A 26485-nucleotide genomic window follows, 5' to 3' on the forward strand; every position below is an offset into this window, starting at 1 on the left:
GGTACTCACCAAGCCTGCTAATTCTGCCTGGGCTTCTGAGGTTGGACCGGGGAGGCCTCAGTGCCTCCTCTCCTTTGGGAGAATGGAAAGACGCCTGTGGCCTACGTAGGTGGTGATTGGTATTCCATGTAAACCAGTTATTCAGCCTCTTTTCTCCACTAATTCTCCTACTACACTATCTGTTTCTAATCTCCCTCTATATCTGTAATTAAACAAGTTTTTTCCAGGATGCCGACTCCGTCCCCACCTTCGAATTACCCTGGATCCACCAGGGCTGGATGCCAGCACTTCTCTGGTCATCTTTCTGACTCAGGGATGGAACACACATTGCTTGTACTGGCAGGTGGATTCTTTACCACTGGGCCATCAGGGAAGCCCTCCTTCGGGGATCACAGGATTGTCATAGTGAAGGGGCTTGCATAACTCCATGAATCCATGAACCAAGCAATGCAAGGCCACCAAGACAAGTGGGTAATAGTGAAGAGTTCTGACAAAATGTGGTCCACTGGAGAAGGAAATGGCAACCCACTCTTGTATCCTTGCCTGGAGAACCACATGGACAGCATGAAAAGTCAAAGAGATATGATGCGGGAAGAAGTGACCCCCAGGTCCGAAGGTGATTAATATGCTACTGGGGAAGAGCAGAGGGCAATTACTAATAGCTCCAGTAAGAATGAAGAAGCTAGGCCAAAGAGGGAATAACACTCAGCTGTGGATGTGTTTGGTAGTGAAAGTAAAGTTTGAGGCTCTAAAAAACAATATTGCATAGGAATCTGGAATGTTAGGTCCATGGATCAAGATAATTTGGATGTAGCCAAGCAGGAGATGGCAAGATTGAACACTGACATCTTAAGAATCAGGGAACTAAAATGGACAAAAATGGGAGAATTGAATTCACATGACCATTTTATCTACTACTGTGGGCAAGAATCCCTTAGAAGAAATGAAGTAGCCCTCACAGTCAACAAAAGAGTCCGAAATACAGTACTTGACTGCAATCTGAAAAACAACAGAATAATGTCAGTTTGTTTCAAGGCAAACAATTCAACATCACAGTAATCCAAGTCTATACTCCAATCACTGATGCCAAAGAAGCTAAAGTTGACCTGTTCTCAGAAGACCTTTAGCACCTTCTAGAACTAAAACCAAAAAAAGATGTCCTTTTCATCATAGGGGATTGGAATGCAAAAGTAGGAAGTCAAGAGATACTCAGGAAAAACAGGCAAGTTTGGCCTTGGAGTACAAAATGAGGCAGGGCAAAGAGTTTAGTCAAGAGAACACGCTGGTGACAGCAATCACCCTTTTCCAAAAACACAAGCGATGACTATACACATGGACATTGAAAAATGGCCGATACCAAAATAACATTAATTATGTTTTTTTGTAGCCAAAGATGTAGAAGCTCTATACAGCCAGTAAAAACAAGAACTGGAGCTGACTGTGGCTCTGATCACAGCTCTTTATTGCAAAATTCAGGCTTAAATTGAAGAAAGTAGGGAAAACCATTAGGCCATTCAGGTATGACCAAAGTAAAATTCTTTATGATTATATTAATATAGTGGAGGTGATGAATAGAGTCAAGGCATTAGATCTGGTAGGCAGAGTGCCTGAAGAACTATGGACTGAGATATATAACATAGCATAGGAGGCAATGACTGAAACCATCTCCAAAAAAAGAAATGCAAGAAGAAGAGAAAGTGGTTGTCTGAGGAGGCTTTACAAATAGCTGGGGAAAGAAGAGAAGTGAAAGGCAGGGAGAATAGGAAAGATATACCAAGCTGAAGGCAGAGTTACAGAGAATAGCAAAGAGAGATAAGAAGGCCTTCCTAAATGAACAATGCAAAGAAATAGAGGAAAACAATAGAATGGGAAAGACTAGAGATCTCTTCAAGAAAATCGGAGATATCAAAGGAACATTTCATGCAAGGATGGGCCTTATAAAGAATGGAAATTGTAAGGATCTAACAGAAGCAGAAGATATTCAGAAGAGGTGGCAAGACAAGAATACACAGAAGAACTATACAAAAAAGTTCTTAATAACCACAATGGTGTGGTTACTCACCTAGAGCCAGGCATTCTGGAATGTGAAGTTAGGTGGGCCTTAGGAAGCATTACTATGAACAAAGCTCATGGAGTTGATGGAATTCCAGCTGAGCTATTTCAAATCCTAAAAGATGATGCTGTTAAAGTGCGGCACTCAATATGTCAGCAAATTTGGGAAAACTCAGCAGTGCCACAGGACTGGAAAATGTTAGTTTTCATTTCAATCCCAAAGAAGGGCAATGCCAAAGAATATTCACACTACTGTACAATTGTGTTCATTTCACATGCTAGCAAAGTTATACTCAAAATCTTTCAAGTTAGGCTTCAAAAGTATGTGAACCAAGAACTTCCAGATGTATAAGCAGAGTTTAGAAGAGGCAGAGGAACCAGAGATCAAATAGCAAACATCTGTTGGATCATGGAGAAAGCAAGGCATTTCCAGAAAAACTTCTGCTTCATTGACCATGCTAAAGCCTTTGACTGTGTGGATCACAACAAGCTGTGGAAAATTCTTAAAGACACAGAAGTACCAGACCACCTTACCTGCCTCCTGAGAAACATTTATGCAGGTCAAGAAGTAACAATTAGAATCAAACATGGAACAATGGACTGATTCAAAATTGGGAAAGTAGTAGTCAAGCCTATATATGGTCACTTTGCTTGTTTAAATTACATGCAGAGTACATCATGGAAAATACCAGGTTCAATGAATCACAATATGGAATCAAGATTGCTGGGAGAAATATCAACAACCTCAGATATTCAGATCTAATGGCAGAAAGTGAAGAGGAACTAAAGAGTCTCTTGATGAGGGTGAAAGAGAAGAGTGGAAAAAGCTGGCTTGAAACTCACCATTCAAAAAACTAAGATCATGGCATCTGGTCCCATCACTTCATGGCAAATAGAAGGGGGAAAAGTGGAAGCAGTGACATATTTTACCTTCTTGGGCTCCAAAATCACTGCAGACAGTGACTGCCGCCATGAAATTAAAAAATACTTGCTCCTTAGAAAAAGAGCAATGACAAACCTAGATAGCATATTAAAAAGCAGAGACATCACTTTGTTGACAAATGTCCATGTAGTCCAAGCTATGGTTTTTCCAGTAGCCATGTATGGATGTGAAAGTCGGACAATTAAGAAAGATATCACCAAAGAATTGATGCTTTCAAATTAAGGTCCTGGAGAAGACTCTTGAGAGTCCCTTTGTGTGCAAAGAGATCAAACCAGTCAATCCTAAAGGACATCAATCCTGAATATTCATTGGAAGGACTGATGCTGAAGCTGAAGCTCCAAAACTTTGGCCACCTGATGCAAAGAACTGACTCAATTCAGAAAGATCCTGATGCTGGGGAAGACTGAAGGCAACAGGAGAAGTGGTCAGCAGAGGATGAGATGGTTAGATAGTATCACAGACTCAATGAACATGAATTTGAGCAAGCTCCAGGAAACACCAGAAGACAGAGGAACCTCGCATGATGCAGTCCATGGGGTCACAAGCGTTAGACCTGACTTAGCTAAAGTGAACAACAACACATACTCACATATTAAAAAATGAATCTCAAAAATGTTCAGAGATTTGTTTAAGGTGTCCAGGAAACCATCAGTCAAGTAACAAAAAATATTGTTCAAATAATGCACCTACAAATCTGGTAGATAGTGGCTGGGGATGAGAACTAATCCTTTTCCTGAAAAGCTACTTAACAAAAAAAAAGGTGCCAAATTGACTTTTTGCACTAATAAACTATCAAAAGAAAAGGAATATGAAAGTATAAATGAAAGGGTGAAGACAAACTCTTTCTTTTTAACCCTACTTTAGGGTTAAAATAAACATTAGTAAGTATAATAGCTTTAGTTGCTCGGTTATGTCCAATTCTTTGCTACCCCATGGACTGTAGCCCTCCAGGCAAGAATACTGGAGTGGGGGTTGCCATTCCCTTCTCCAGAGGGTAAGTAAGTGAATAATGAAAAAAAAAATTTTAACTTAGCAATTATAGAAAATTATTTTGACAAGAAGGTCATTCAGCAAGGTATTTGCTTAATAAAGTTACAATAGTCACCAAGCACCTTTATGAAAATGCAAACATATTTATGAACAGAAGAGCCAGGGTCCTATTTAAAGTGAGAGAAAAACAGACTCCAAAGTGTTCTTTGCAAACTTTTCATCTTGATACTACTAATGACGGTCAAACTGAATAAGTTAAGAAAGTGATAAAGGCTAAAAGAAATTGTCCTTCTACTAAACCATTGCTAAATGGTTTTGTCTACCAAAATAAAGCAAATGAGATATCTTTCTGCCTTTGTTATCTCCTAGTTTAAATATATTCTTCATTCTTATTAAATAAATACATTTATACATTTTCATAATACATTGCTACAGACAACACAGACTACCTGGAAACATGTACTCAGATCAAGAGGAGCTGGCAAAAGGAGTTTTCATTTACAATTAGGACAAACTTCCACATGCCTTAAGCTTCAAGGTTTTTCTTTTCTCAAATAATTTATATTCACAGATTTATTTTCTATATTATCTTTATAATTATGTTATTATGTATTTATTTACAGACTTATATAGGGCATAATAACTTAAATGGTCAAAAGCCTAGAAATTTTCTAGCCATTTCCTTATCAATAAGCCTTCTTCTGTTTTTCAGTCTCCCACTGGCTTTAAAACTCACTTCTGGCTTCATTCTTGTGAAGTACGCATTAGTTTCACAACCCAATCAAGTCAACTTCTGAATGGTGACATTAAGAAATGAGAGTACAGATGTGCTCGGATTGATGCTGGGTTCAGAAAATGGAATTATAAGTGAGAACAATGCCAAGGTAAACTAAGTCATCTTTTACTTACAGCTGACACGTGCTGCAAGAGACACATGACATCAATCATATCTGCGAGGACAAGGAGTCTGGTAACTGCAGCCAGCAAGGCACGGGCAGCCTGAACCACAGCTTCCCTTTTCGGGAGATAACAGGGGTCATCTGCAAATCGCTCAGCTGATACTTTCAGAGCTTCACCTGAAACACACAACCCCAAATATGTTATATTTTAAGCTTCACTTATGCCTGTTGCAGCATTTATCATCCAACTTAATTCCAAGTACATTCCATGACTAAGCATAATATTAAACTACTGTCACTTGACACTAGAACATCATCTCAATAAAAAAATGCACTTTCAAATTGATATTTGTTTTTGATAAATGTTCTGGAGTTTAAGAATCATGGTACCATTTTTCTGCATGAAAACTGTGTTCAATTCACCAGCAACATCTAATAAAATTGCTGTCAACTTCTGCATTTGCTGAATCTCATTTGCTGTGAAAGGTTTCATTACTAAGGCTTCAATCGGAAACAATTTTGTTTATAAAAATAAGATAAATCTTCACTGAGTTACATTCCAACTCAATGGATGTTAGAAAAGAACTAGCCTTTAAAATAGTAAGACAGCATTTCTCTGATAAAAGTTTAACATAGGTAGATTTATTCTAAATTGTCAACATACTAATAAACTATATCCTAAACTTAGTCATGGAAATAATATTTCACAGTACTTATTAGAGAAATATACTCACTATTTTTAAGGTTTCTTCATTTAAAATATTTTCTTTATAAAGGTAACATGCATCAATTTATTTTAAGAAGTTCACAGTTCAGAAAGGTGCAAAATGAAAAATCCCTCTTTACTCCACTCCATTAACATAATTGCTAAAGATTTAGCACATCCACTATTTTTTAATTTTTTAAATTTAAACATTTTTATTATGAAAGCAATATGTGACTTGCTACTTTTAAATAATTTACCATACTAGAGAATATAAAGTGAATTTTTTGTCCATTTCCATAAAAATCCCCAAAATAACCATTAAGTTCTTTTATCTATCCAGAAATTTTTCTATGAATGTATGTTTTATGTGTGGGCATATATATATATATGTATACTTTTAAATACATAATATATTTTATTAGTATATTCAGTCATATACATATATATTATTTAAAAGGTTTATATCCTAGGAAAGCATAGATATTATATGTTATAAAGGAAACATATAGAAGGTATAGATTCAGATTCTTTTCATAAATAGTATTATACTATAGGCTTTCCTTGTAGCTCAGTCAGTAGAAAATCCGCCTGCAATGTAGGAGACCCAGGTTCAGTCCCTGGGTCAGGAAGGTCCCCTCGAGAAGGAAATAGCAACTCACTCCAGTATTCTTGCCTGGAGAATTCCCATGGACAGAGGAGCCTGGCAGGCGACCATGGCATTGTGCGTTGGACACAACTTAGTGACTAAACCACCACCACCATTATACTATAAAAACTTTCTACATTCTTTTCACCTATCAATTTATTTTCTTTACATATTGGGATACAGATGATCAGGAAGCAACAGAGCACAAAACTTAACAATGTGGGCACAAGTCACTTAGCCTCTTTAGGTTTCATTTTTTTCCACTATAAGTGGTTTTTGTTCAGTCACTCAGACACATTCAACTTTTTGCAACCCCATGGACAAGTAGCAAGTTAGGCTTCCCTGTCCTTCACTATTTCCCAGAGTTTGCTCAAACTCACATCCATTGAATCAGTGATGCCATCCAACAGTCTCATCCTCTGTCACCCCCTTCTCCTCCTGCCCTCAATTTTCCCAGCATCAGGGTCTTTTCCAATGAGTCAGCTCTTCATATCAGGTAGCCAAAGTATTGGAGATTCAGCTTCAGCATCAGTCCGTCCAATGAACATTCAGGACTGGTTTCCTTTAGGATTGACTGGTTTGATCTCCTTGCAGTCCAAGGGACTCTCAAGAATCTTCCCCAGCAACACACCTCAAAAACCTCAATTCTTAGGCACTCAGCCTCTTTAATGGTCTAACTCTCATATCCATACATGACACCTGGAAAACCATAGCTTTGACTAGACAGACTTCTATCAGCAGAGTGATGTCTCTGCTTTTTAATACACTGTCTAGGTTTGTCATAGCTTTCCTTCCAGGGAGCAAGCGTATTTTATTTTCATGGCTGCGGTCACTGTCCACACTGATTTCAGAGCCCAAGAAAACAGAATCTGTCACTGTTTCCATTTTTTGGCATCTATTTGCCATGAAGTGATGGGACTGGATGCCATGATCTTAGCTTTTGATTGCGGAGTTTTAAGCCAGGTTTTTCACCCTCCTCTTTCACTTCATCAGGAGGCTATTTAGTTCCTCTTCCCTTTTGGACATTAGGGTGGTGTCATTTGAATATCTGAAGTTACTGATATGTCTCCCAGTGATCTTGATTCCAGCTTGTGCTTCATCCAGTCTGGCATTTCACATGATGTACTCTGCATATAAGTTAAATAAGCAAGGTGACAATATACAGTCTTTACGTACTCCTTTCCCAATTTTGAACCAGTCTGCTGTTCCATGTCCAGTTCTTGACCTGCACACAGGTTTCTCAGGAGGCAGGTAAGGTGATCTGGTATTCCCATCTCTTGAAAAATGTTTCACAGTTTGCTGTGATCCACATAGTCAAAGACTTTAGCATAATCAATGAAGAAGTAGATGTTTTTCTGGAATTCTGTTGTTTTATTTTCTGTGATCCAACAGATTTTGGCAATTAGATCTCTGGTTCCCCTGCCTTTTCTCAATATAGCTGCTACATCTGTTTCACATGCTATTGAAGCCTAGCTTGAAGGATTTTGACCATTACCTTGCTAGCATGTGAAATGAGCAAAATTACAAGGTAGTTTGAACATTGTTTGGCTTGCCTTTCTTTGGGATTATAATGAAAACTGACCTTTTCCAGCTCTATGGCTACCGCTGAGTTTTCCAAATTTGCTGGCAGAAAATCAGAGGTACCAAGAGAACATTTCACGCAAAGATGGGCACAATGAAGGACAGAAATGGTAAGGACCTAACAGAAGCAGAAGAGATTAAGAAGAGGTGGCAAGAATACACAGAAGAATTGTACAAAAAAGGTCTTATGACCTGAATAACCATGATGGTCTGGTCACTCACTGTAAATGTAGCTGATAATAGTAAGTATAATTTTTATGAAGATTAAATAAGAGCAGTGTTTGGAACTTACTAAGAGTTGATTAGCTGTTTCGTCATTCTTTTTAATGCTTGAATAAAATTACATTTAATTGATATATTATAACTTACTTTTCCAGGCCTTCCATTTTGTTAGTAATGCTTTTCCAAGTTTTGTTGAGAAATAATTGGCATGTATCACTGTATAAGTTTAAGGCATAGAAAATGATGGTTTGATTTACATATATTGTAAAAAATACTATCAGATTAAGTTCATCTGATAGTAACATTCATCATCTTGTGTAAATAAAGAAAAAGAAGGAAGAAAAGGGGAAAAAACATTCTTTGTGATGAGAGTTCAAGATTTACTCTCTTATCAATTCTCCTTTATATAATACAGCAGTATTAACAATGTCACAGTGTCGTACATTGCATCCCTCATACTCATTTAAATGGTAAATGTGTACCTTTTGACCATATTTATCTAACTCCCCCTCCCACCACACCCAACCTCTGGTTGAGTGCAACTGCAAGTCTGATCTCTTTTGTTGAGTTTGGTCTTATTTTTGCTTTTTAGATCTCACAAGTAAGTGAAATCATAAAGTATTTGTCTGCGTTTGTCTGACTTATTTCACTTAGAATAATGCCTTCAGGGTCCCCCAATATTGTTGCATATGGTAGGATTTCCTCATTTTTTGTGGATGAATAATAGTGCATTGTGTATATGCCGCATCTTCTGTATCCATTCATTCATCTGTGGACATTTAGGTTGTTCCCATGTCTTGACTATTGTAAATAACGCCTCTATGAACATGGGGATACAGATAACTTTTTAATTTCATGTTTTTGTTTGCTTTACATATATTAACAGAAGTGGAATTGCTGAATTACACCATAGTTCTATTTTTAAATTTTTGAGAGTCCTTCATACAGTTTTCCATTAAAATCACACCAATAGTACACAAGGATTCCCTTTGCTTCACACTCACACCATTAAGCTCTTATCAGATATATGGTTTGCAAATATTTTTCTCCATTCCATAAATTATCTTTTTACTTTGTTGATGATTTCTTTCACTGCAAGAAATGTTTTACTTTGATCTAGTTCCACTTGTTTAATTTTCATTTTGTTTCTTATGCTTCAGGTGTCATATCCAAAAATATCATTACTGAGGTCCATCACAAGAAGATTTATTTTTCTGTTATTTTCCTAGGAATTTAATGGTTTCAGATATTACATTTAAATATTTAATCCATTTTGAGTTAATTTTTCTGATTGATGTTAGATAGGAGCCCAGTTTCATTCTTTTATATATGAAATTCAATTATCCCAGCACTATTTATTGAAGAGAAGCATCATTTTGCTGACAAAGGTCCGTATAATCAAAGCTATGATTTTTCCAGTAGTTATGCAGAATGTGAGAGTTCGACCATGAAGAAGGCTGAGCATGGAAGAATTGATGCTTTCGAAGTGTGGTGCTGGAGAAGACTCTTGAGAGTCCCATGTACTGTAAGGAGATCAAACCAGTCAATCCTAAAAGAAGCCAACCCTGACTATTCATTGGAAGGACTGGTGCTCAAGCTGAAGCTCCAAACTTTGGCCACCTGATGCAAAGAGCGACCCCACTGGAAAAGATCCTAATCTGGGAAAAGATTGAGAGCAAGAAGAGAAGGGAATGACAGGAGGTGAGATGGTTGGATGGAATCACTGATTGAATGGACATGAGTTTAGGCAGACTCAGGGAGATAATGAAGGACAGGAAAGCCTGGCATGCTACAGTTCATGAGGTTGCAAAGAGTTGCACACGACTTAACAAATGAACAACAACAACAACAATTTATTGAAGAAACTGTCTTTTCTCCTTTGAGTTCTCATCTCTCTTCATAAATATTAGTTGACTATAAATGCTTGGGTTATTTCTGGGCTCTTGATTCTCTCCTATGGATCTGTTTATGTATGAGGCCCCTATTGAACACACAAATTATTTCCAACTTTTTTCTATTTCAAACAATACTACAAAGAATGCCCATAATATGTATCTTTGCATGTATGGACAAATTTAGCTGTAGCATAAATTCTTAAAATTAGAATTGCTGAGTCAGAGGTAAATGAATTTTAAGTATTGATATACATGCCAAAAAATTCTCTAAACACAACCACCTCACCAACATCTGGAAGGGCCTGTTTCATCTACTTTACTCGATGACTCTTTGTTTCTATTTATTCACAATCTTCAGCATAAAGAAAATACAATAAATTATTATTTAAAATAATAAGAATAATATATCTTAATATGGACAAAACCTGTGAAAGGTCTAACTGTCTCAATATTTTAATACATTCCATTTAGCTCTTCTAAGCAATACCATGAGAGGTAACAAGATGGCAGAATAGACTAGTATGTGTTCATCTTCTCCTGTGAGAACTCTAAAATATGACCATTATATCTACTACTGTGGGCAAGAATCTCTTAGGATAAATGGAGTAGCCATCATAGTCAACAAAAGAGTCCGAAATGCAGTACGTGGATGCAATCTCAAAAATGACAGGATGATCCCTGTTTATTTCCAAGGCAAACCATTCAATATCACAGTAATACAGTTCTATGCCCCAACCAGTAATGCTGAAGAAGCTGAAGCTGAACAGTTCTATGAAGACCTACAAGACCCTCTAGTACTAACACCCAAAAAAGATGTCCCTTTCCTTATAGGGGACTGGAATGCAAAAGTAGGAAGTCAAGAGCTACCTGGAGTAACAGGCAAACTTGGCCTTGGAGTACAAAATGAAGTAGGGCAAAGGCTCACAGAGATTTGCCAAGAGAACACACTGGTCATAGCAAACACCCTCTTCCAAAAACACAAGAGAAGACTCTACACGTGGACATCACTAGATGGTCATACCGAAATCAGATTGATTATTTTCTTTGCAGCCAAAGATGGAGAAGCTCTATACAGTCAGCAAAAATAAGACCGGGAGCTGACTGTGGCTCAGATCATGAACTCCTTATTGCCAAATTCAGACTTAAATTGAAGAAAGTAGGGAAAACCACTAGACCATTCACGTATGATCTAAATCAAATCCCTTATGATTATACGGTGGAAGTGACATATAGATTCAAGGGATTAGATCTGATAGAGTGCCTGAAGAACTATGGATGGAGGTTCATGACATTGTACAGGAGGCAATGATCAAGACCATCCCCAAGAAAAAGAAATTTAAAAAAGGCAAAATGGTTGTCTGAGGAGGCCTAAGAAATAGCTGAGAAAAGAAGAGAAGCTAAAGGAAAAAGATAAAAGGAAAGATATAGCCAATTGAATACAGAGTTCCAAAGAATATCAAGGAGAAATAAGAAAGCCTTCCTCAGTGATCAATGAAAAGAAATAGTAGAAAACAATAGAATGGGAAAGACTAGAGATCTCTTCAGGAAAATCAGAGATATCAAGGGAATATTTCATGTAAAGATGGTCTCAATAAAGGACAGAAATGGTATGGACCTAACAGCAGCAGAAGATACTAAGAAGAGGTGGCAAGAATAAACAGAAGAACTATATTAAAAAGATCTTCACGACCCAGATAATCAAGATAGTGTGATTCACTCACCTAGAGCAAGACATCCTGGAATATAAAGTCAAGTGGGCCTTAGGAAGCATCACTACGAACAAAGCTAGTGGAGGTGATGGAATTCGAGTTGAGCTATTTCAAATCATAAAAGACGATGCTATGAAAGCACTGCACTCAATATGTCAGCAAATTTGGAAACTCAGCAGTGGCCATAGGACTGGAGAAGGTCAGTTTTCATTCCAATCTCAAAGAAAGGCAATGCCAAAGAATGTTCAAACTACTGCACAATTGCACGCATCTCACACTCTAGCAAACTAATGCTCAAAATTCTCCAAGCTAGGCTTCAACAGTATATGAACTGTGAATTTCCAGATGTTCAAGCTGGATTTAGAAAAGACAGAGGAACGAGAGATCAAGTTGTCAACATCTGTTGAGTAATTGAAAAGGCAAGAGAGCTCCAGAAAAACATCTACTTCTGCTTTATTGACTACACCAAAGCCTTTGGCTGTGTGGATCACAACAAACTGTGGAAAATTCTTCAAGAGATGGGAATACTAGACCACCTGACCTACCTCCTGAGAAACCTGTATGCAGGTCAAGAAGCAACAGTTAGAACTGGACATGGAACAACAGACTGGCTCCAGATCAGGAAAGCAGTATGTCAAGGCTGTATATTATCACCCAGCTAATTTAACTTAAATGCTGAGTATATCATGCAACCTGTTGGACTAGATGAAACACAAGCTGGAATCAAGATTGCCCAGAGTAATATCAATAACCTCAGATGTGCAGATGACACCACCTCATGGGAGAAAGCAAAGAAGAAATAAAGAGCCTCTTGATGAAAGTGAAAGAGGAGAGTGAAAAACTTGGCTTAAAGCTCAACATACAGAAAACTAAGGTCATGGCGTCTGGTCCCATTACTTCATGGCAAATAAATGGGGAAACAATGGAAACAGTGACAGATTTTAATTTGGGGGGCTCCAAAATCACTGCAGATGGTGACTGCAGCCATGAAATTAAAAGACACTTGTTCCTTGAAAGAAAATTTATGACCAACCTAGACAGCTTATTTAAAAGCAGAGACATTACTCTGCCAACAAAGGTCCCTCTAGTCAAAGCTATGGTTTTTCCAGTAGTCATGTATGGATGTGAGAGGTGGACTATAAAGAAAGCTGAGCACCAAAGAATTGATGCTTTTGAACTGTGGTGTTGGAGAAGACTCTTGAGAGTCCCTTGGACTGCAAGGAGGTCAAGCCAGTCCATCCTAAAGGAAATCAGTCCTGAATATTCATTGGAAGGACTGATCCTGAAGCTGAAGCTCCAGTACTTCGGCCACATGATGTGAAGAACTAACTCATTGGAAAAGACCCTGATGCTGGGAAAGACTGAAGAAAGTAGGAGAAGGAGATGACAGAGGATGAAATGGCTGGATGGTATCACCAACTTGATGGACATGAGTTTGAGCAAGCTCCAGGAATTGGTGATGGACAGGGAAGCCTGGCGTGCTTCAGTCCATGGGGTCACAAAGAGTCAGACATGTCTGAGTGACTGAATAGAACTGAACTGAAGCAACACCAAGTTAGGAACTCAGGCTGTGAAGTCAGACACTTCTGAGATCAAATTCTTATCTGCCACTTCTAGTTCTGAGACTGTGGACAGTTAAATATTTTCAGTGTCCTTATCAATAGGAAATGGATTAAAATATTAATTGTCTCACAGTGTTTCTAGGATGTTTAAATGAAATATATTTTATAATATACATTTAACACAGTATCTGAACATGAAACGCACTCAACAAATGTTAGCTGTTATTTTCTCAGGAAATTTCTAGTAGAGACAGTAAATTTTTAAACCAGTAAATGGTTTTTTTAATGCGTTTCTCTGCAAGTCAGAATTGCTACTAGGAAATAGGAAAATTAAAGTGACCTCTGAAATTAAGAGAGCAAATGAATTCCCACAAAAGATTATCTTTTCTTGTCATGTGTCTGAATTGTAAAGTTATGATAGCCTTTATAGAATATTGTCTTTGACTTCACATACTAAAATTAAATACATATTCAAAAAGAATTATATGTTCTTGACTCTAAAGATGTTAAGATGCTGAACAACTGGCTGAAGAGACATACTCAGAAAAAGGTCATTTAAACCTTAAACAATTACAGTCTTTGTCTCTGTTAAGGCAATATAAAGACCCAGCCAAGTAGCGTTGTTGGGTTATTCTTGAAAAACAAAAATGTTACTCCTCAAATACATTAATAAAGATGTAGTAAGTAAACTTTCCTATTACTGGACTTACTACCCTCCCTCCTCTATAATACTGCCAATCTTTTCCAGCTGTTTTCAGTCCATACTTCTGCTTTCAACATAAACATTACTTTCTGCAGGAAGCCTTAGCCCCCTCTTACTAAAGCAGATCTTATGGTAGGGTTCTATGCTTCCTATCATAATCCTTATTATCACTTATTGTGTGAGTGCATGCTAAGCCATTTCAGTTGGGTCCAACTCTTTGCGACCCTATGGACTATAGCCCACCAGGCTTCTCTGTCCATGGGATTCTCCAGGCGAGAATATTGAAGTGGATTGCTTTGCCCTCCTCCAGGGGATCTTCCTGATCCAGGGATCGAACCTGCATCTCTTATATCTTCTGCATTGGTAGGTGGGTTCTTCACCACTAGCGCCACCTGGGAAGACTTCACTTATTGCAATAACCTGTATCAAAGCCTGTCGTTTCTTCTGAATCAGAAGACTGTGAGTATAAGAGGTGTACTGGTCCTGTCACCACAATATGCAGAGTGTAGAATAGCACGTGTGTCTGTGGGCTTCCCAAATGGCTCAGTGGTAAACAAACTCCTTGCCCAATGCAGGAGACGTGGGTTTCAATCCCTGGGTCAGAATCCCCTGGAGAAGGAAATGGCAACCCACTCCAGGATTCTTGCCTGGGAAATCACAAAACAACAACAATAAGGACTCTTGTGAGAGCAAGAGAAATACTGGTGCTGGTCACTACAATATTCACAGCGTCTAGAATAACACTTACTCTCTTGCATAATTCTATACATTGAATGTGTATTGTTGAATGAATACATGAATAAACATTATTCAACTTTCCTCTGACAAGTTTTTGCTGTTATCTACATAGCACAGATCCATCATAGGCATCTGAGATCTAGAGCATTTTGCAGCCCAAGTTCATCACTGAGAGGTCAAAAAACACAGATACAGTCTAAGCAGGGCTCAGGTAGAGACCTGTACAAAGTACTAAGAGGCACAGAGGAAAAGGACCTACCTCTGTGTGAAGTGTCAGAGGACACGTAACTAAATACTCTAGGTAAGAGCAGTATGTTCCAGCTATTGACAACGATAGACAACTTATAGAATTTAGCTAATTCCCAGCCAAACTGACTGGCATTCAGAGAAAATAGATATTTTCCTAATTAAGCATTTAAAAAGTATAACAAATTTCCCTTCTATCTAGAATATTAGCATCTGTGCTTTATAAAGTCTACATGCAAGGAGTCTATTCTTCTGAAATAATTCCCAGTCTTTCTTATAACACTTTTACCTTGCAGTTAATTGGAAATTTTACTTTCAAAATACATACAAATAAAAAACTACATTTTTCCTTCAAGAAATTCTACTCTATATATAAAAGCAATTTACTAAACGTCATAAAAACATCACAAGAACTAGATTCAGAAGGTTTCCTTTCTACTGGGATCATTTTGTTCCTTTCCTATCAAATATGCTCCTTTTAATCTTCAAAAAATCCATTATGAAATGCCTGCTTGAATACGATACTAAGGTATAAACTTTAGAATGATTATATAGGCACATCTTATACCTATACAAATGTAATATAGGAAAACTTCTACATATACAAAAATTTAATGGGAAAGGCTTTCTATGATCCTATGAGTAAACTCCAAAAGGTAAAAAAGAACACTTCTGGGACAAAGAGACACATTACAAATTATTCTTCACTTCATAAAAGATATGTACATGTTTCTTTTAAATATCAAGTTCCTTTACTACAATTCAAAAGTTTAAATTCACTTTCTAAAAATGATCATATTGATTATAAATGTGAAAAATCAAAGAAAACAATGTATAAACAAAAACAATGTATAAACAATGTATTAAAAAATCCACAGGAGAAAGGGGAACAACTAAAATGAAAATGGGCAAATACTAAAGATCAAATTTCCTCCAACTTTTATAATTAACATTATTTATGACTCAATTAAGGTTTCTAGTTATGCCTTTGGCCACCCCTCCAATTGTGTTTTAATATACCATACACATATAACATGCACTAGTACATATTAATTGATTCAATATATAATAACATACTCTGGTATAATGGAGTTCACATGCTCAAAGTGGGCACTAGGGGTTTGGTTTTATTTGTTTTTCATTGGAAAACATCCACTTTGCATGTTAAAGCTCCTAAGAGGTAGAAGCTTAAATTTAACTTTGAAGCAGATCAATTGGGGATGGGGGTGGGAAGGGGGAAGAGAAGAGGGGAAAATTACTTCAACTAGGCACTAAACTTACGCAGATATTTAAAAATAAGCAAAGATCCTCCTTAAAATGTTTTAGCCAGTTTGACTGCAAGGAGCAAAAATGCTTATCATAGCAGGGGCTTCCCTAATGGCTTAGACAGTAAAGAAACCGCATGAAATACAGGAGACCTAGTTCGGTTCCCAGGTTGGTAAGATTCCCTGGAGGAGGGAATGGCTTCCCACTCCAGTATTCTTACCTGGAGAATTCCATTGACAGAGGAGCCTGGCAGGCTATATATATTCCATGGGATCACAAAGAGTTGGACACTTTCACTTTCATTATCATAGCAGACAAAAGAGCTGAAAAGCTAGTGTTGCGTGGACTTGGGCTTGGGAGCTACAAGGACATCAGCAGGACCTATGGAATCAGAATATAGCTGCCTATGGTTGCCTTTGTAAGTATATGCATTTTATTTCCCTTGCATTATCTTTAAACTCTCAATAAAGTCTTATTAAAATTTACATTTTAGTTCCAATCAAGGCAGAGAAACAAAGACCAGATTTCTTTCTCACCTGAAAAAAAAAAACAAAAATAGACAAAATATATGAAAAATAGTTGTGAAGAGCATTAGGCAATAAAGGACAGTAATCACTGAGAAACTGTAAACAAAATAGGAAGAACGCTTTGATAGCCCTAGTTAGTGCCTTGAGAGACTTCCCAGGCCACAGATAGGAAAGGGAAACTAAGAGACTGGAGAATATTCTGAGCTGAAAAGACAAAGCTGAATCTCCAGGGAGATTGTGACCACTAACATATGTTTACACAGGAAAGAAGAGAGCTACACACAGAGAGAACTCAGAAGATCTTAATTCTTGAACATTCAGCTGGATACTAATCAACACATACATTGGAGGAAACTACCCAAAGCTAGGGAAGTGTCAGTTGCTCAGTCATGTCCAACTCTTTGTGACCCTATGGACTGTAGCTCTTATATCCATGGGATTCTCCAGGCAAGAATACTGGAGTTGGTTGCCATTTCCTTCTCCAAGGGATCTTCCTGACCCAGGGATCAAACCCAGGCCTCCCTCACTGCAGGGAGAAAGAACCATCCAAACGGATTTTAAGTAATAGTACTTAGCACTTACACAAAGTTGGAAATACTGCTTGTTCTCACTTTCAGAATGAAGAATTTCATAACTCATGGAATATTGGATAGAGTACATAGAAGGGTCTTACCTCAATAATGGGAAAAATTAGTCCTGGACTGAGCATTGTCCCAGTCCCTCCAACAAGGAAATTCAAAGAGAGTAAAATTTCTGCCTTAAAGGCCAATAGCAGCCATGCATTAGAGAATAGCAGCGGCCACATAAAGGCAACAAAAGGACAGCATATTGAAATAGCTTCAGTGGAAAGGCACAGACAATCTGCCACCAATCCCTGCACCACTGAGAACAATCAAACTGAGTTGGGAAATATATTGACAAAAAAAAAAAAGAAATATATTGACAGAGTTAATTCCACAAAATTATAAATTTGTCTAAAATATAAAATATGATGGCAGCTAGTTTCTATAAAACTGATGGAAATATCTCCTAGCATCATAGTTGAGATATAGCAGAAGCTCTCTTAAAAGTCCTTCTCTTAACCATCTCTTTAGATGAATCAACTCTTTATTTCCTCTCAGCAACATTAATGACCCCCCTCTTTCCTGCTCAATACCAAAGGAGTATCTCAAGTATATTGAAGACTTCCTGATCCTACGAAATTAAGGCATGCCAAGAGTCTATTAGATTCTTCCCCAATATTTTCATGTGAGTTGTAATTATAACTGTAATTTTATTAAGTATGTAAACTTATCCAGTAATAGTACAAAAGGTTTGCCATTTCTTTGAAAATTAATTTGAATCCTTGGAGACAATAAAGGTGGTTTCCTAAAACTGTTATCAAATTGAATGTGGGAGAAAAATGGTAAAAGTTGGGGCAAAGGAAAGGAGAATATTATAAAACATCAAGGCTTTAGCAGTTAGGTAGCTTCTCAAATGTCGCTAAGTTCTCTTCCATAAAGACATCAAAATAGGAAGCCATAGTCAATGTAGTATTGGTGTGATTCAGGCAAAAGCAACTGTGTGAGACTCAATCTATACTGAAAATGAGCCTGGGCCAAAAGTCAAAACATTAGCTAATGTTCATGTTTTATTCATTAAGATAAAATACTTAAGGTGTAGGGGTGTGTGTGTGCATAAAAAACAAACTTTTCACTTCCAATAAAAAGAACAATATATTTGAAGCAAAAATTTCTGTGGCTAACTTCTCTGTTGGTACAATGGATAGGAATCTGTCTGCCAAAGCAGGAAACATGGGTTCAATCCCTGATCCAGTAAGATTCCAAGTGCCACAAAGCAACCAAGCCTGTCTGCCACAACGACTGACCCTGTGCTCTACAGCCCAGGAGCCTCAAGTACTGAACTCTATGTGCCTAGAGGCCATGCTCCACAAGGGGAGCCATCTCAATAAGGAGTCAATGCACCACAAGGAAGAATAGATCCCGCTCACCACTAGAGAAAGCCCACAGGCAACAACGAAGACCCAGCACAACCAAAAATAAATTATTTTTTAAAATTATCTATTGTATCTTTAAACATTAGAAATAATCTTTACATTTCAATCATATCTAGGCAAATTTTAATTATATATTTATATGTAAAAATACATAGCTCCATGCTTTAAAAAACCTTTATTAATGTCTTTTATGTGTACAATATTTTACTCAATATACAAACTATTCTTCTAAACAAACTGTAATATAGAACTTTAAAAATAGAGCTATATGATGACACTTCAGAATTTCAAAGACGATAAACTACTTTTTTTAATTGCCAAAGAACTGGCAAAGTACTTTATGTCATATTTTAAGCTGACAATAATTTTAGGGTAATAAAATACATTAAATATATTTGAGTATTAAATTTAATATTGTACTTCCTATAACATTATATCCTAATATTTTGAGTATCATATATTTAAATCTACTTATAGTAAAAGAAAAAAGTGACAAGTAAGCATAGCAATCCATACAGTAAAATAAACAATAGAAAGAAATAGTATTATGGATTTAAAACTCAATTAAATGTTCAAACTTAAAGAGCTGAAATAGCTGCCAACAATTGCTGTCTATTGAATCTTTCTCCAAATAATCTATTGACTAATATGCTACCAATAAACACTTTCAATATTATTCTTGATGTCAACTTAATTCTTTGAGGGGAAAAAACTAAACCTTACAACTAAGATGCTAGCTTAAAGTTAATAATCCATTATTTTTCCCTTTACTTGATAAATCTGAGCAAAAATAGCTTCTATTATATTATGCTGAACTAGCAACACCTTGTACCCTTGATTTTTTTATATCTCTTAAAAGAATCTCACATTAGTGCTTTGAAGTTGAAGTGGCAATGCTATCAATTTTTTCTAAGACATACCTAACCCTTACAAAGAGTTCATTCACTCATATAACAAGTATCTGTTGAGCAATAGGGTAGGCAAAGCACCATGGAGTATATGATGTTGGCCAAAATGTGGACTCTGCAAGGGATCCCCAAATAGGAAAACAAAGCACTTCAATAGGAAGATTCTGTTTGGATTTGAATGTCAACCTATTCAGATGTATTCCGCTGAAGTATAATAAAACAGAACTCCATAGCACAGAAAAACATGCACATCATCATCATAATCCTTCATGAGCAAAGATCCTAAAGTCTTTCTCTGTTTAAAATAGTTCTAAAGTCCAGACTCCACTTCAAGATGACAATAAAGGAGGACCTTGAACTCACCTCCTCCCATGAACACATCACATCTGTAACTATATATGGAATAACTTCCTTTGGGGAAAAAACCTAAAAACTGTCTGAGTGATTCCTACTCATCAGGTGAATAAGGAAAAGCTCACATCAAACTGGGTAGGAGAGGATAGGATACAGTCTCACCATGAACCCCATCCTGAGCACAACAATCCACAGTCAGGAGGGAACTGAACACCCAGAGCTTCTCCTTAAAAAGTAGAGTTTGAATGACATATCAAGCAACCCAACTTTTAAGATCTGTACCAGAGAAACAAGCTCCTAACATATCTAGCTTTGAAAACCAATGGGGATCACGTTCAGGAAACCCACCAACTTATAACAAACTGAGAAATGGATCTTTAAAGGTTCGTATGTGGGCTCACTGGCCTCGGAGCCCCATGCAGAGGCACCTAGACTTTAGGTATATGAGGCTTGTTTGTTATTCTGAAAGCATCAATCTGAGGGGCAGGCAACTAATTTTTCTAATTTAGCACAAATCTAGGAGCCTTCTTGCTGGCAGGCGCCATCTTCACTCTCTCCTTCTGCCTTATTCTAGTCAGCAGGCACCATCTTTTTCTTTTTCACATTTTTACTATCCCCACCATCTTTTTTTTCTTTTTCCCTACAGTTCCCATCTATATGCTCTTCCTCTATTATTCCAGCCAGAAGGCACAATATTCATACTCTCCATCTGCTGTGCTTCAGAGTGCCAATATCTTCCAGAGGCTGTTTAATATAATGTGGAGCCCTGGTTTTTAAATTTGGTGCTCTGGTTTTTGTGGCCATTGCCTAGGGTATGTCCTTTGCGGACCCAGCTCTGAAGGCCAGTGGGGCTTCCAATCCTGGTGTCCCACAGGACTATAACAATCAGAGAGACAGTCTTAGCATACTACCTCTCCCAGGGCACAACACAGAAAACAGACTGAAACACACTTTCCGCCTTTTCTGTTAAAGGCCTATTAGCTTGTCCAGGAGTTTCAAAGGGAGGGAAGGCTTCTGGTTTGGCACCAACTAGGGGCCTACACAGATGCTTTCAAGGAAAGGAGGACATCAGATGCTATCTTTGTGCTCTCCTTCTGCATTGCTCCAGCTCACATCTATCTCCTAGGAAGGAATTTATCCCTTGTCTGGCACATGGATTTTCTTGGCTACACCAATGGACACCTTTACATTGCCTGATTTTAGTGGCCAGTGGGAATTATGCTCACAGGTACCACAGAACTGTACCAATGAAGAAAGATTTATTAAATGGCTACCATCCCCAGGATATAGCAAGAGATAACAGATCCCAGGAACTCAGTATTTATGTGAAAGTGGCCCATTAACTTATCATCATAGCTGCAGTCTGAGGGGCAGGCTACTAATTAAACATAAATTTCAGTTCAGTTCAGTCGCTCAGTTGTGTCCAACTCTGCGACCCCATGAACCACAGCACGCCAGGCCTCCCTGTCCATCACCAACTCCCAGAGTCTACCCAAACCCATGTCCATCAAGTCAGTGATGCCATCCAACCATCTATCCTCTATCACCCCCTTCTCCTGCCCTCAATCTTTCCCAGCATCAGGGTCTTTCCAAATGAGCCAGCTCTTCACATCAGGTGGCCAAAGTATTAGGAGTTTCAGCTTCAACATCAGTCCTTCAAATGAACACCCAGGACTGATCTTCTTTAGGATAGAATGGTTGGATCTCCTTGCAGTCCAAGGGACTCTCAAGAGTCTTCTCCAACACCACAGTTCAAAAGCATCAATTCTTCGGCGCTCAGCCTTCTTCACAGTCCAACTCTCACATCCTTACATGACTACTGGAAAAACCATAGCCTTGACTAGACAGACCTTTGTTGGCAAAGTAATGTCTCTGCTTTTTAATATGTTGTCTAGGCTGGTCATAACTTTCCTTCCAAGGAGTAAGTGTCTTTTAATTTCATGGCTGCAATCACCATCTGCAGCAATCTTGGAGCCCAGAAAAATAAAGTCAGCCACTATTTCCACTGTTTCCCCATCTATTTGCCATGAAGTGATGGGACAAGATGCCATGATCTTAGTTTTCTGAATGTTGAGCTTTAAGCCAACTTTTTCACTCTCACCAAGAGGCTCTTTAGTTCTTCTTCACTTTCTGCCATAAAGGTGGTGTCATCTGCATATCTGAGGTTATTGATATTTCTCCCAGCAATCTTGATTCCAGCTTGTGCTTCTTCCAGCCCAGCATTTCTCATGATGTACTCTGCATATAAGTTATATAAGCAGAGTGACAATATACAGCCTTGACATACTCCTTTTCCTATTTGGAACCAGTCTGTTGTTCCATGTCCAGTCCTAACTGTTGCTTCCTAACCTGCATACAGGTTTCTCAAGAGGCAGATTAGGTGGTCTGGTATTCCCATCTCTCTCAGAATTTTCCACAGTTGATTGTGATCCACACAGTCAAAGGCATTGGCATAGTCAATAAAGCAGAAATAGATGTTTTTCTGGAACTCTCTTGCTTTTTCCATGATCCAGCAGATGTTGGCAGTTTGATCTCTGATTCCTCTGTCTTTTCTAAAACCAGCTTGAACATCAGGGAGTTCACGGTTCATGTATTGCTGAAGCCTGGCTTGGAGAATTTTGAGCATTACTTTACTAGCATGTGAGATGAGTGCAATTGTGCGGTAGTTTGAGCATTCTTTGGCATTGTCTTTCTTTGGGATTGGAATGAAAACTGACCTTTTCCAGTCCTGTGGCCACTGCTGAGTTTTGCAAATTTGCTGGCAGATTGAGTGCAGCACTTTCACAGCATCATCTTTCAGGATTTGAAACAGCTCAACTGGAATTCCATCACCTCCACTAGCTTTGTTCATAGTGATGTTTTCTATGGCCCACTTTACTTCACATTCCAAGATGTCTGGCTCTTGCATATAAGTTAAATTAGCAGGGTGACAATATACAGCCTTGACATACTCCTTTTCTGGAACCAGTCTGTAGTTCCATGTCCAGTTCTAACTGTTGCTTCCTGACCTGCATATAGATTTCTCAGGAAGCAGGTCAGGTGTTCTGATATTCCTATCTCTTGAGGAATTTTCCATAGTTATTTGTGATCCACATGGTCAAAGGCTTTGGCATAGTTAATAAAGCAGAAGTAGATGTTTTTCTGAAACTCTCTTGCTTTTTCAATGACCCAACAAATGTTGACAATTTGATCTCTGGTACCTCTGCCTTTTCCAAATCCAGCTTGAACATAAAGAAGTTCACAGTTCATATATTATTAAAGCCTGGCTTGGAGAATTTTGAGCATTAGTTTGCTAGCATGTGAGATAAGTGCAATTGTGCGGTAGTTTGAGCATTCTCTGGCATTGCCTTTCTTTGGGATTGGAATGAAAACTGACCTTTTCCAGTCCTGTGGCTACTGCTGAGTTTCCAAATTTGCTGGCGTATTGAGTGCAGCACTTTCACAGCATCATCTTTTAAGATTTGAAATAGTTCAACTGGAATTCCATCACCTCCACTAGCTTTGTTCGTAGTGATGCTTCCTAAGGCCCACTTGACTTCACATTCCAGGATGTCTGGCTCTAGGTGAATGATCACACCATCGTGTTTATCTGGGTCATGAGGATCTTTTTTGTATAGTTCTTCTGTGTTCTTGCCACCTCTTCTGCTAACATAAAACTCACAAAGAAGTCAAAGCAGTTAACTGTACATATCAAAAATATAAAGAGATAACATTTAAAATTCTGAAAAATTATTATATTAAATACATTTCATTCATAATAGTATCAAGAGAAAAAAATACTTTGGAATAAATTTAACAAAAGTAGTGCATGATTTGTACACCGAAAACTACAAAACATTTCTGAAGGAAATTAAAGACAACAAAAGGAATGATAGCCCATATTCATGAATGAAAAGATTTAATATTGTTAAGATGGAAATACTCCCAAAACTGGGCTACAGATTCAGTACAAACCCTAACAAAACTTTGCTGGCTCCTTTGAAGTAAATGACAAGCTGATCCTAAAATTCATATGGAAATACAAAGGACCCAGGACTGTCAAAAGAACCTTGGCAAAACAAGAGCTAAGTTGGAGGTTTCACACTTCCTAATCACACCTCATAAGGTGATTTCAAAACTTACAAGAAAGCTAATATAAATATAACTGATATCCCAGAAATAAACTCTTATATTTATAGCCAACCAATTCTTAAAGATGCCAAGAAAATTCAGTGAAAATTAATAGCTATTTTCAATATATGGTGATGAGACAACTGGATATCCACATTAAGAAAAAAGAAAAAAAGTGAACCTGAACCTCTAACTCATACTATACACAAAAGTTCACTCAAAATGAATCTCAGACCTCTGCCCGAATTAAAACTATAAAACTCAGGAAAAACCCATGGGAGTAAAACTTCATGATCTTAGGTTAGGAATAATGTCTTATATATGCAACCAAAGCAATTTTTAAAATAAAACATTGCTGCTGCTCCTGCTAAGTCGCTTCAGTCGTGCCCGACTCTGTGTGACCCCATAGACAGCAGCCCACCAGGCTCCCCTGTCCCTGGGATTCTCCAGGCAAGAACACTGAAGTGGGTAAAATAATACATTAGGCAATTAAAAATGAAAACTTTTAAACCACATATAGCCAGAGCAATTTTCAGCAAGAACAAAGTTGGAGGTATTTTGAACCTCCTGATTTCAAAAATTATTACAAAACTATAGTAATAAGTGCAGTATGTTATTGGCATAAAAACAGACATAGACCAATGGGACAGAATACAGAGCCCAGAAATAAACCCACACATATGCAGTCCATTGATCTTCAATAAATGTGCCAGGAATACACAATGGAGAAAAGATATTCTCTTCAGTACATGGTTTGGGAAAATCAGATACCCACATGCCAAAAATGCAAATGGACTCTTTCCTTACTCCATATGCAAAAATCAAAATGGACTAAACATTTAAATGAAAAACCTGAAGCAATAAAACCTTTAAATAAAAACAGAGAAAAAGTTTCTAGACATTGGACTCAGCAATCATTTCTTGGATATGAAACCAAAAGCACAGACAAAAAAAAGCAAAAATAGACAAGTGGAATTACAACAAACTAAAAAGTTTCTGCAAAGAAAAAAAAATTAGTTAGCAAAATGAAAAGGCCACCTACAGAAGAGATTTTTAGCAAACCATATATCTGATGAGAGGCTAATATTCAAAAAATAAGGAATTCCTACAATTAAATAGGAAAAAAGCAAACAAATAACCCAGTTTAAAAATGGCCAAAGGACCTCAATAGACATTTCTCCAAAGAAGACATACAAATGACAAACAGGTATAAGAAAATATACTCAACATCACTAATCATAAAGAAAATGCAATTCAAAATCACATCGCAATATCACTTCACAACTGTCAGGATGGCTATTATCAAAAAATCAAAGAACAGCAAGTGATCAGGATATAGAGAGAAGGAAACCCTTGCAGGTTGTTGATGGGGATCTAAATTGGTACAGCCACTATGGAAAACAATATGGAGGTTCCTCAAAAAATTATAACTTTAGTCATCATTTGATCCAGCAATCCCACTTCTGAGTATATATCGAAAGGAATTTAAGTATGAATCTCATAGAGATACTTACACTGCCATGTTCAGTGCAACATTATTTAAAATAGCAAATGTAAAGTAACCTAAATGTCCACTGATGAATAAATGGATAAAGAAACTGTGGTATATACATATAACAAAATAGTATTTAGCCTTAAAAAAAAGAAGAAGGAAATTCTGCTATTTGCAACAACTTGAATGGACCTGCAAGGTACTTCCCTGTGTGAAATAAGACAGACACAGAAAGAAAAATTCTGTGTAATCTCCAGAATCTAAAATAGTTAAGGCATAGAAGTAACTAATGGTTTTTAGAAGCCTGAGGGAGGGGTTAAGGGGTGATTTTGATCAAAGCGTACAAAGTTTCAGTTGTGAAAGATAAAAAATTCTGGGTGTCTACTGTACAACATAGGCCTATGATTAGCAATGCTGTATTGTATACTTAAACTTTGCTGAGGGTAGATTTTATGTTAAGTGCTCTTATCACAAAAGGAAAAAACAAAAGCAAATAAAAAGAGGAGGGACAGTTTTTGTAGGTGATAGATAAGTTTATGACATTGATTGTGATGATAGTTTCATAGGTATATACTTGTTTTCAAACACACCATGTTGTATACATTAAATATTATAGTTTTTATGTATCAATAACACCTCAGTAAAGCAGTTTTTTAAACTTTGGACTTCAAATACATCAAGAAAGGGAAAAGAGAAGTCATAGAATGGTAAAAAAATTTTGTATATCATGTATCCAACAAGAAACTTATATCCAGAATCTATTTTAAAAATCTTACGACTCAATAACAAAAAGACAATCTAGTTTTTAAATGGAAAAAGGATCTAAATAGATATTTTTCCAGAGAAATATAAATGGCAAATAAGCACATAAAAGATTTTCTATCAAAAATATAATCTAAATTATTAAAATTTCAAATGTACAAGCATTTTAGTAAGGCCA

General features: G+C 37.3%; 1 protein-coding gene across 9 annotated transcripts in view; it reads right to left on the minus strand.

Annotated features, from left to right (window-relative positions):
* Positions 1 to 26485, minus strand: part of CTNNA3 (catenin alpha 3) — a 1860557-nt gene that overhangs the window by 1713886 nt on the left and 120186 nt on the right. For all 9 annotated transcript variants that reach the window (XR_009598595.1, XR_009598596.1, XM_004021400.6 and 6 more), the window contains exon 4: positions 4895 to 5061. Coding sequence is in view for 7 of the 9 variants with exons in the window: in XM_004021400.6 (XP_004021449.1) it covers positions 4895 to 5061 (167 nt within the window). In the remaining 2 variants the exon portion in view is untranslated. The remainder of the gene's footprint in view (positions 1 to 4894; positions 5062 to 26485) is intronic.

Source organism: Ovis aries, chromosome 25 (genome assembly GCF_016772045.2).
Source record: "Ovis aries strain OAR_USU_Benz2616 breed Rambouillet chromosome 25, ARS-UI_Ramb_v3.0, whole genome shotgun sequence".
NCBI lineage: Eukaryota > Metazoa > Chordata > Mammalia > Artiodactyla > Bovidae > Ovis > Ovis aries.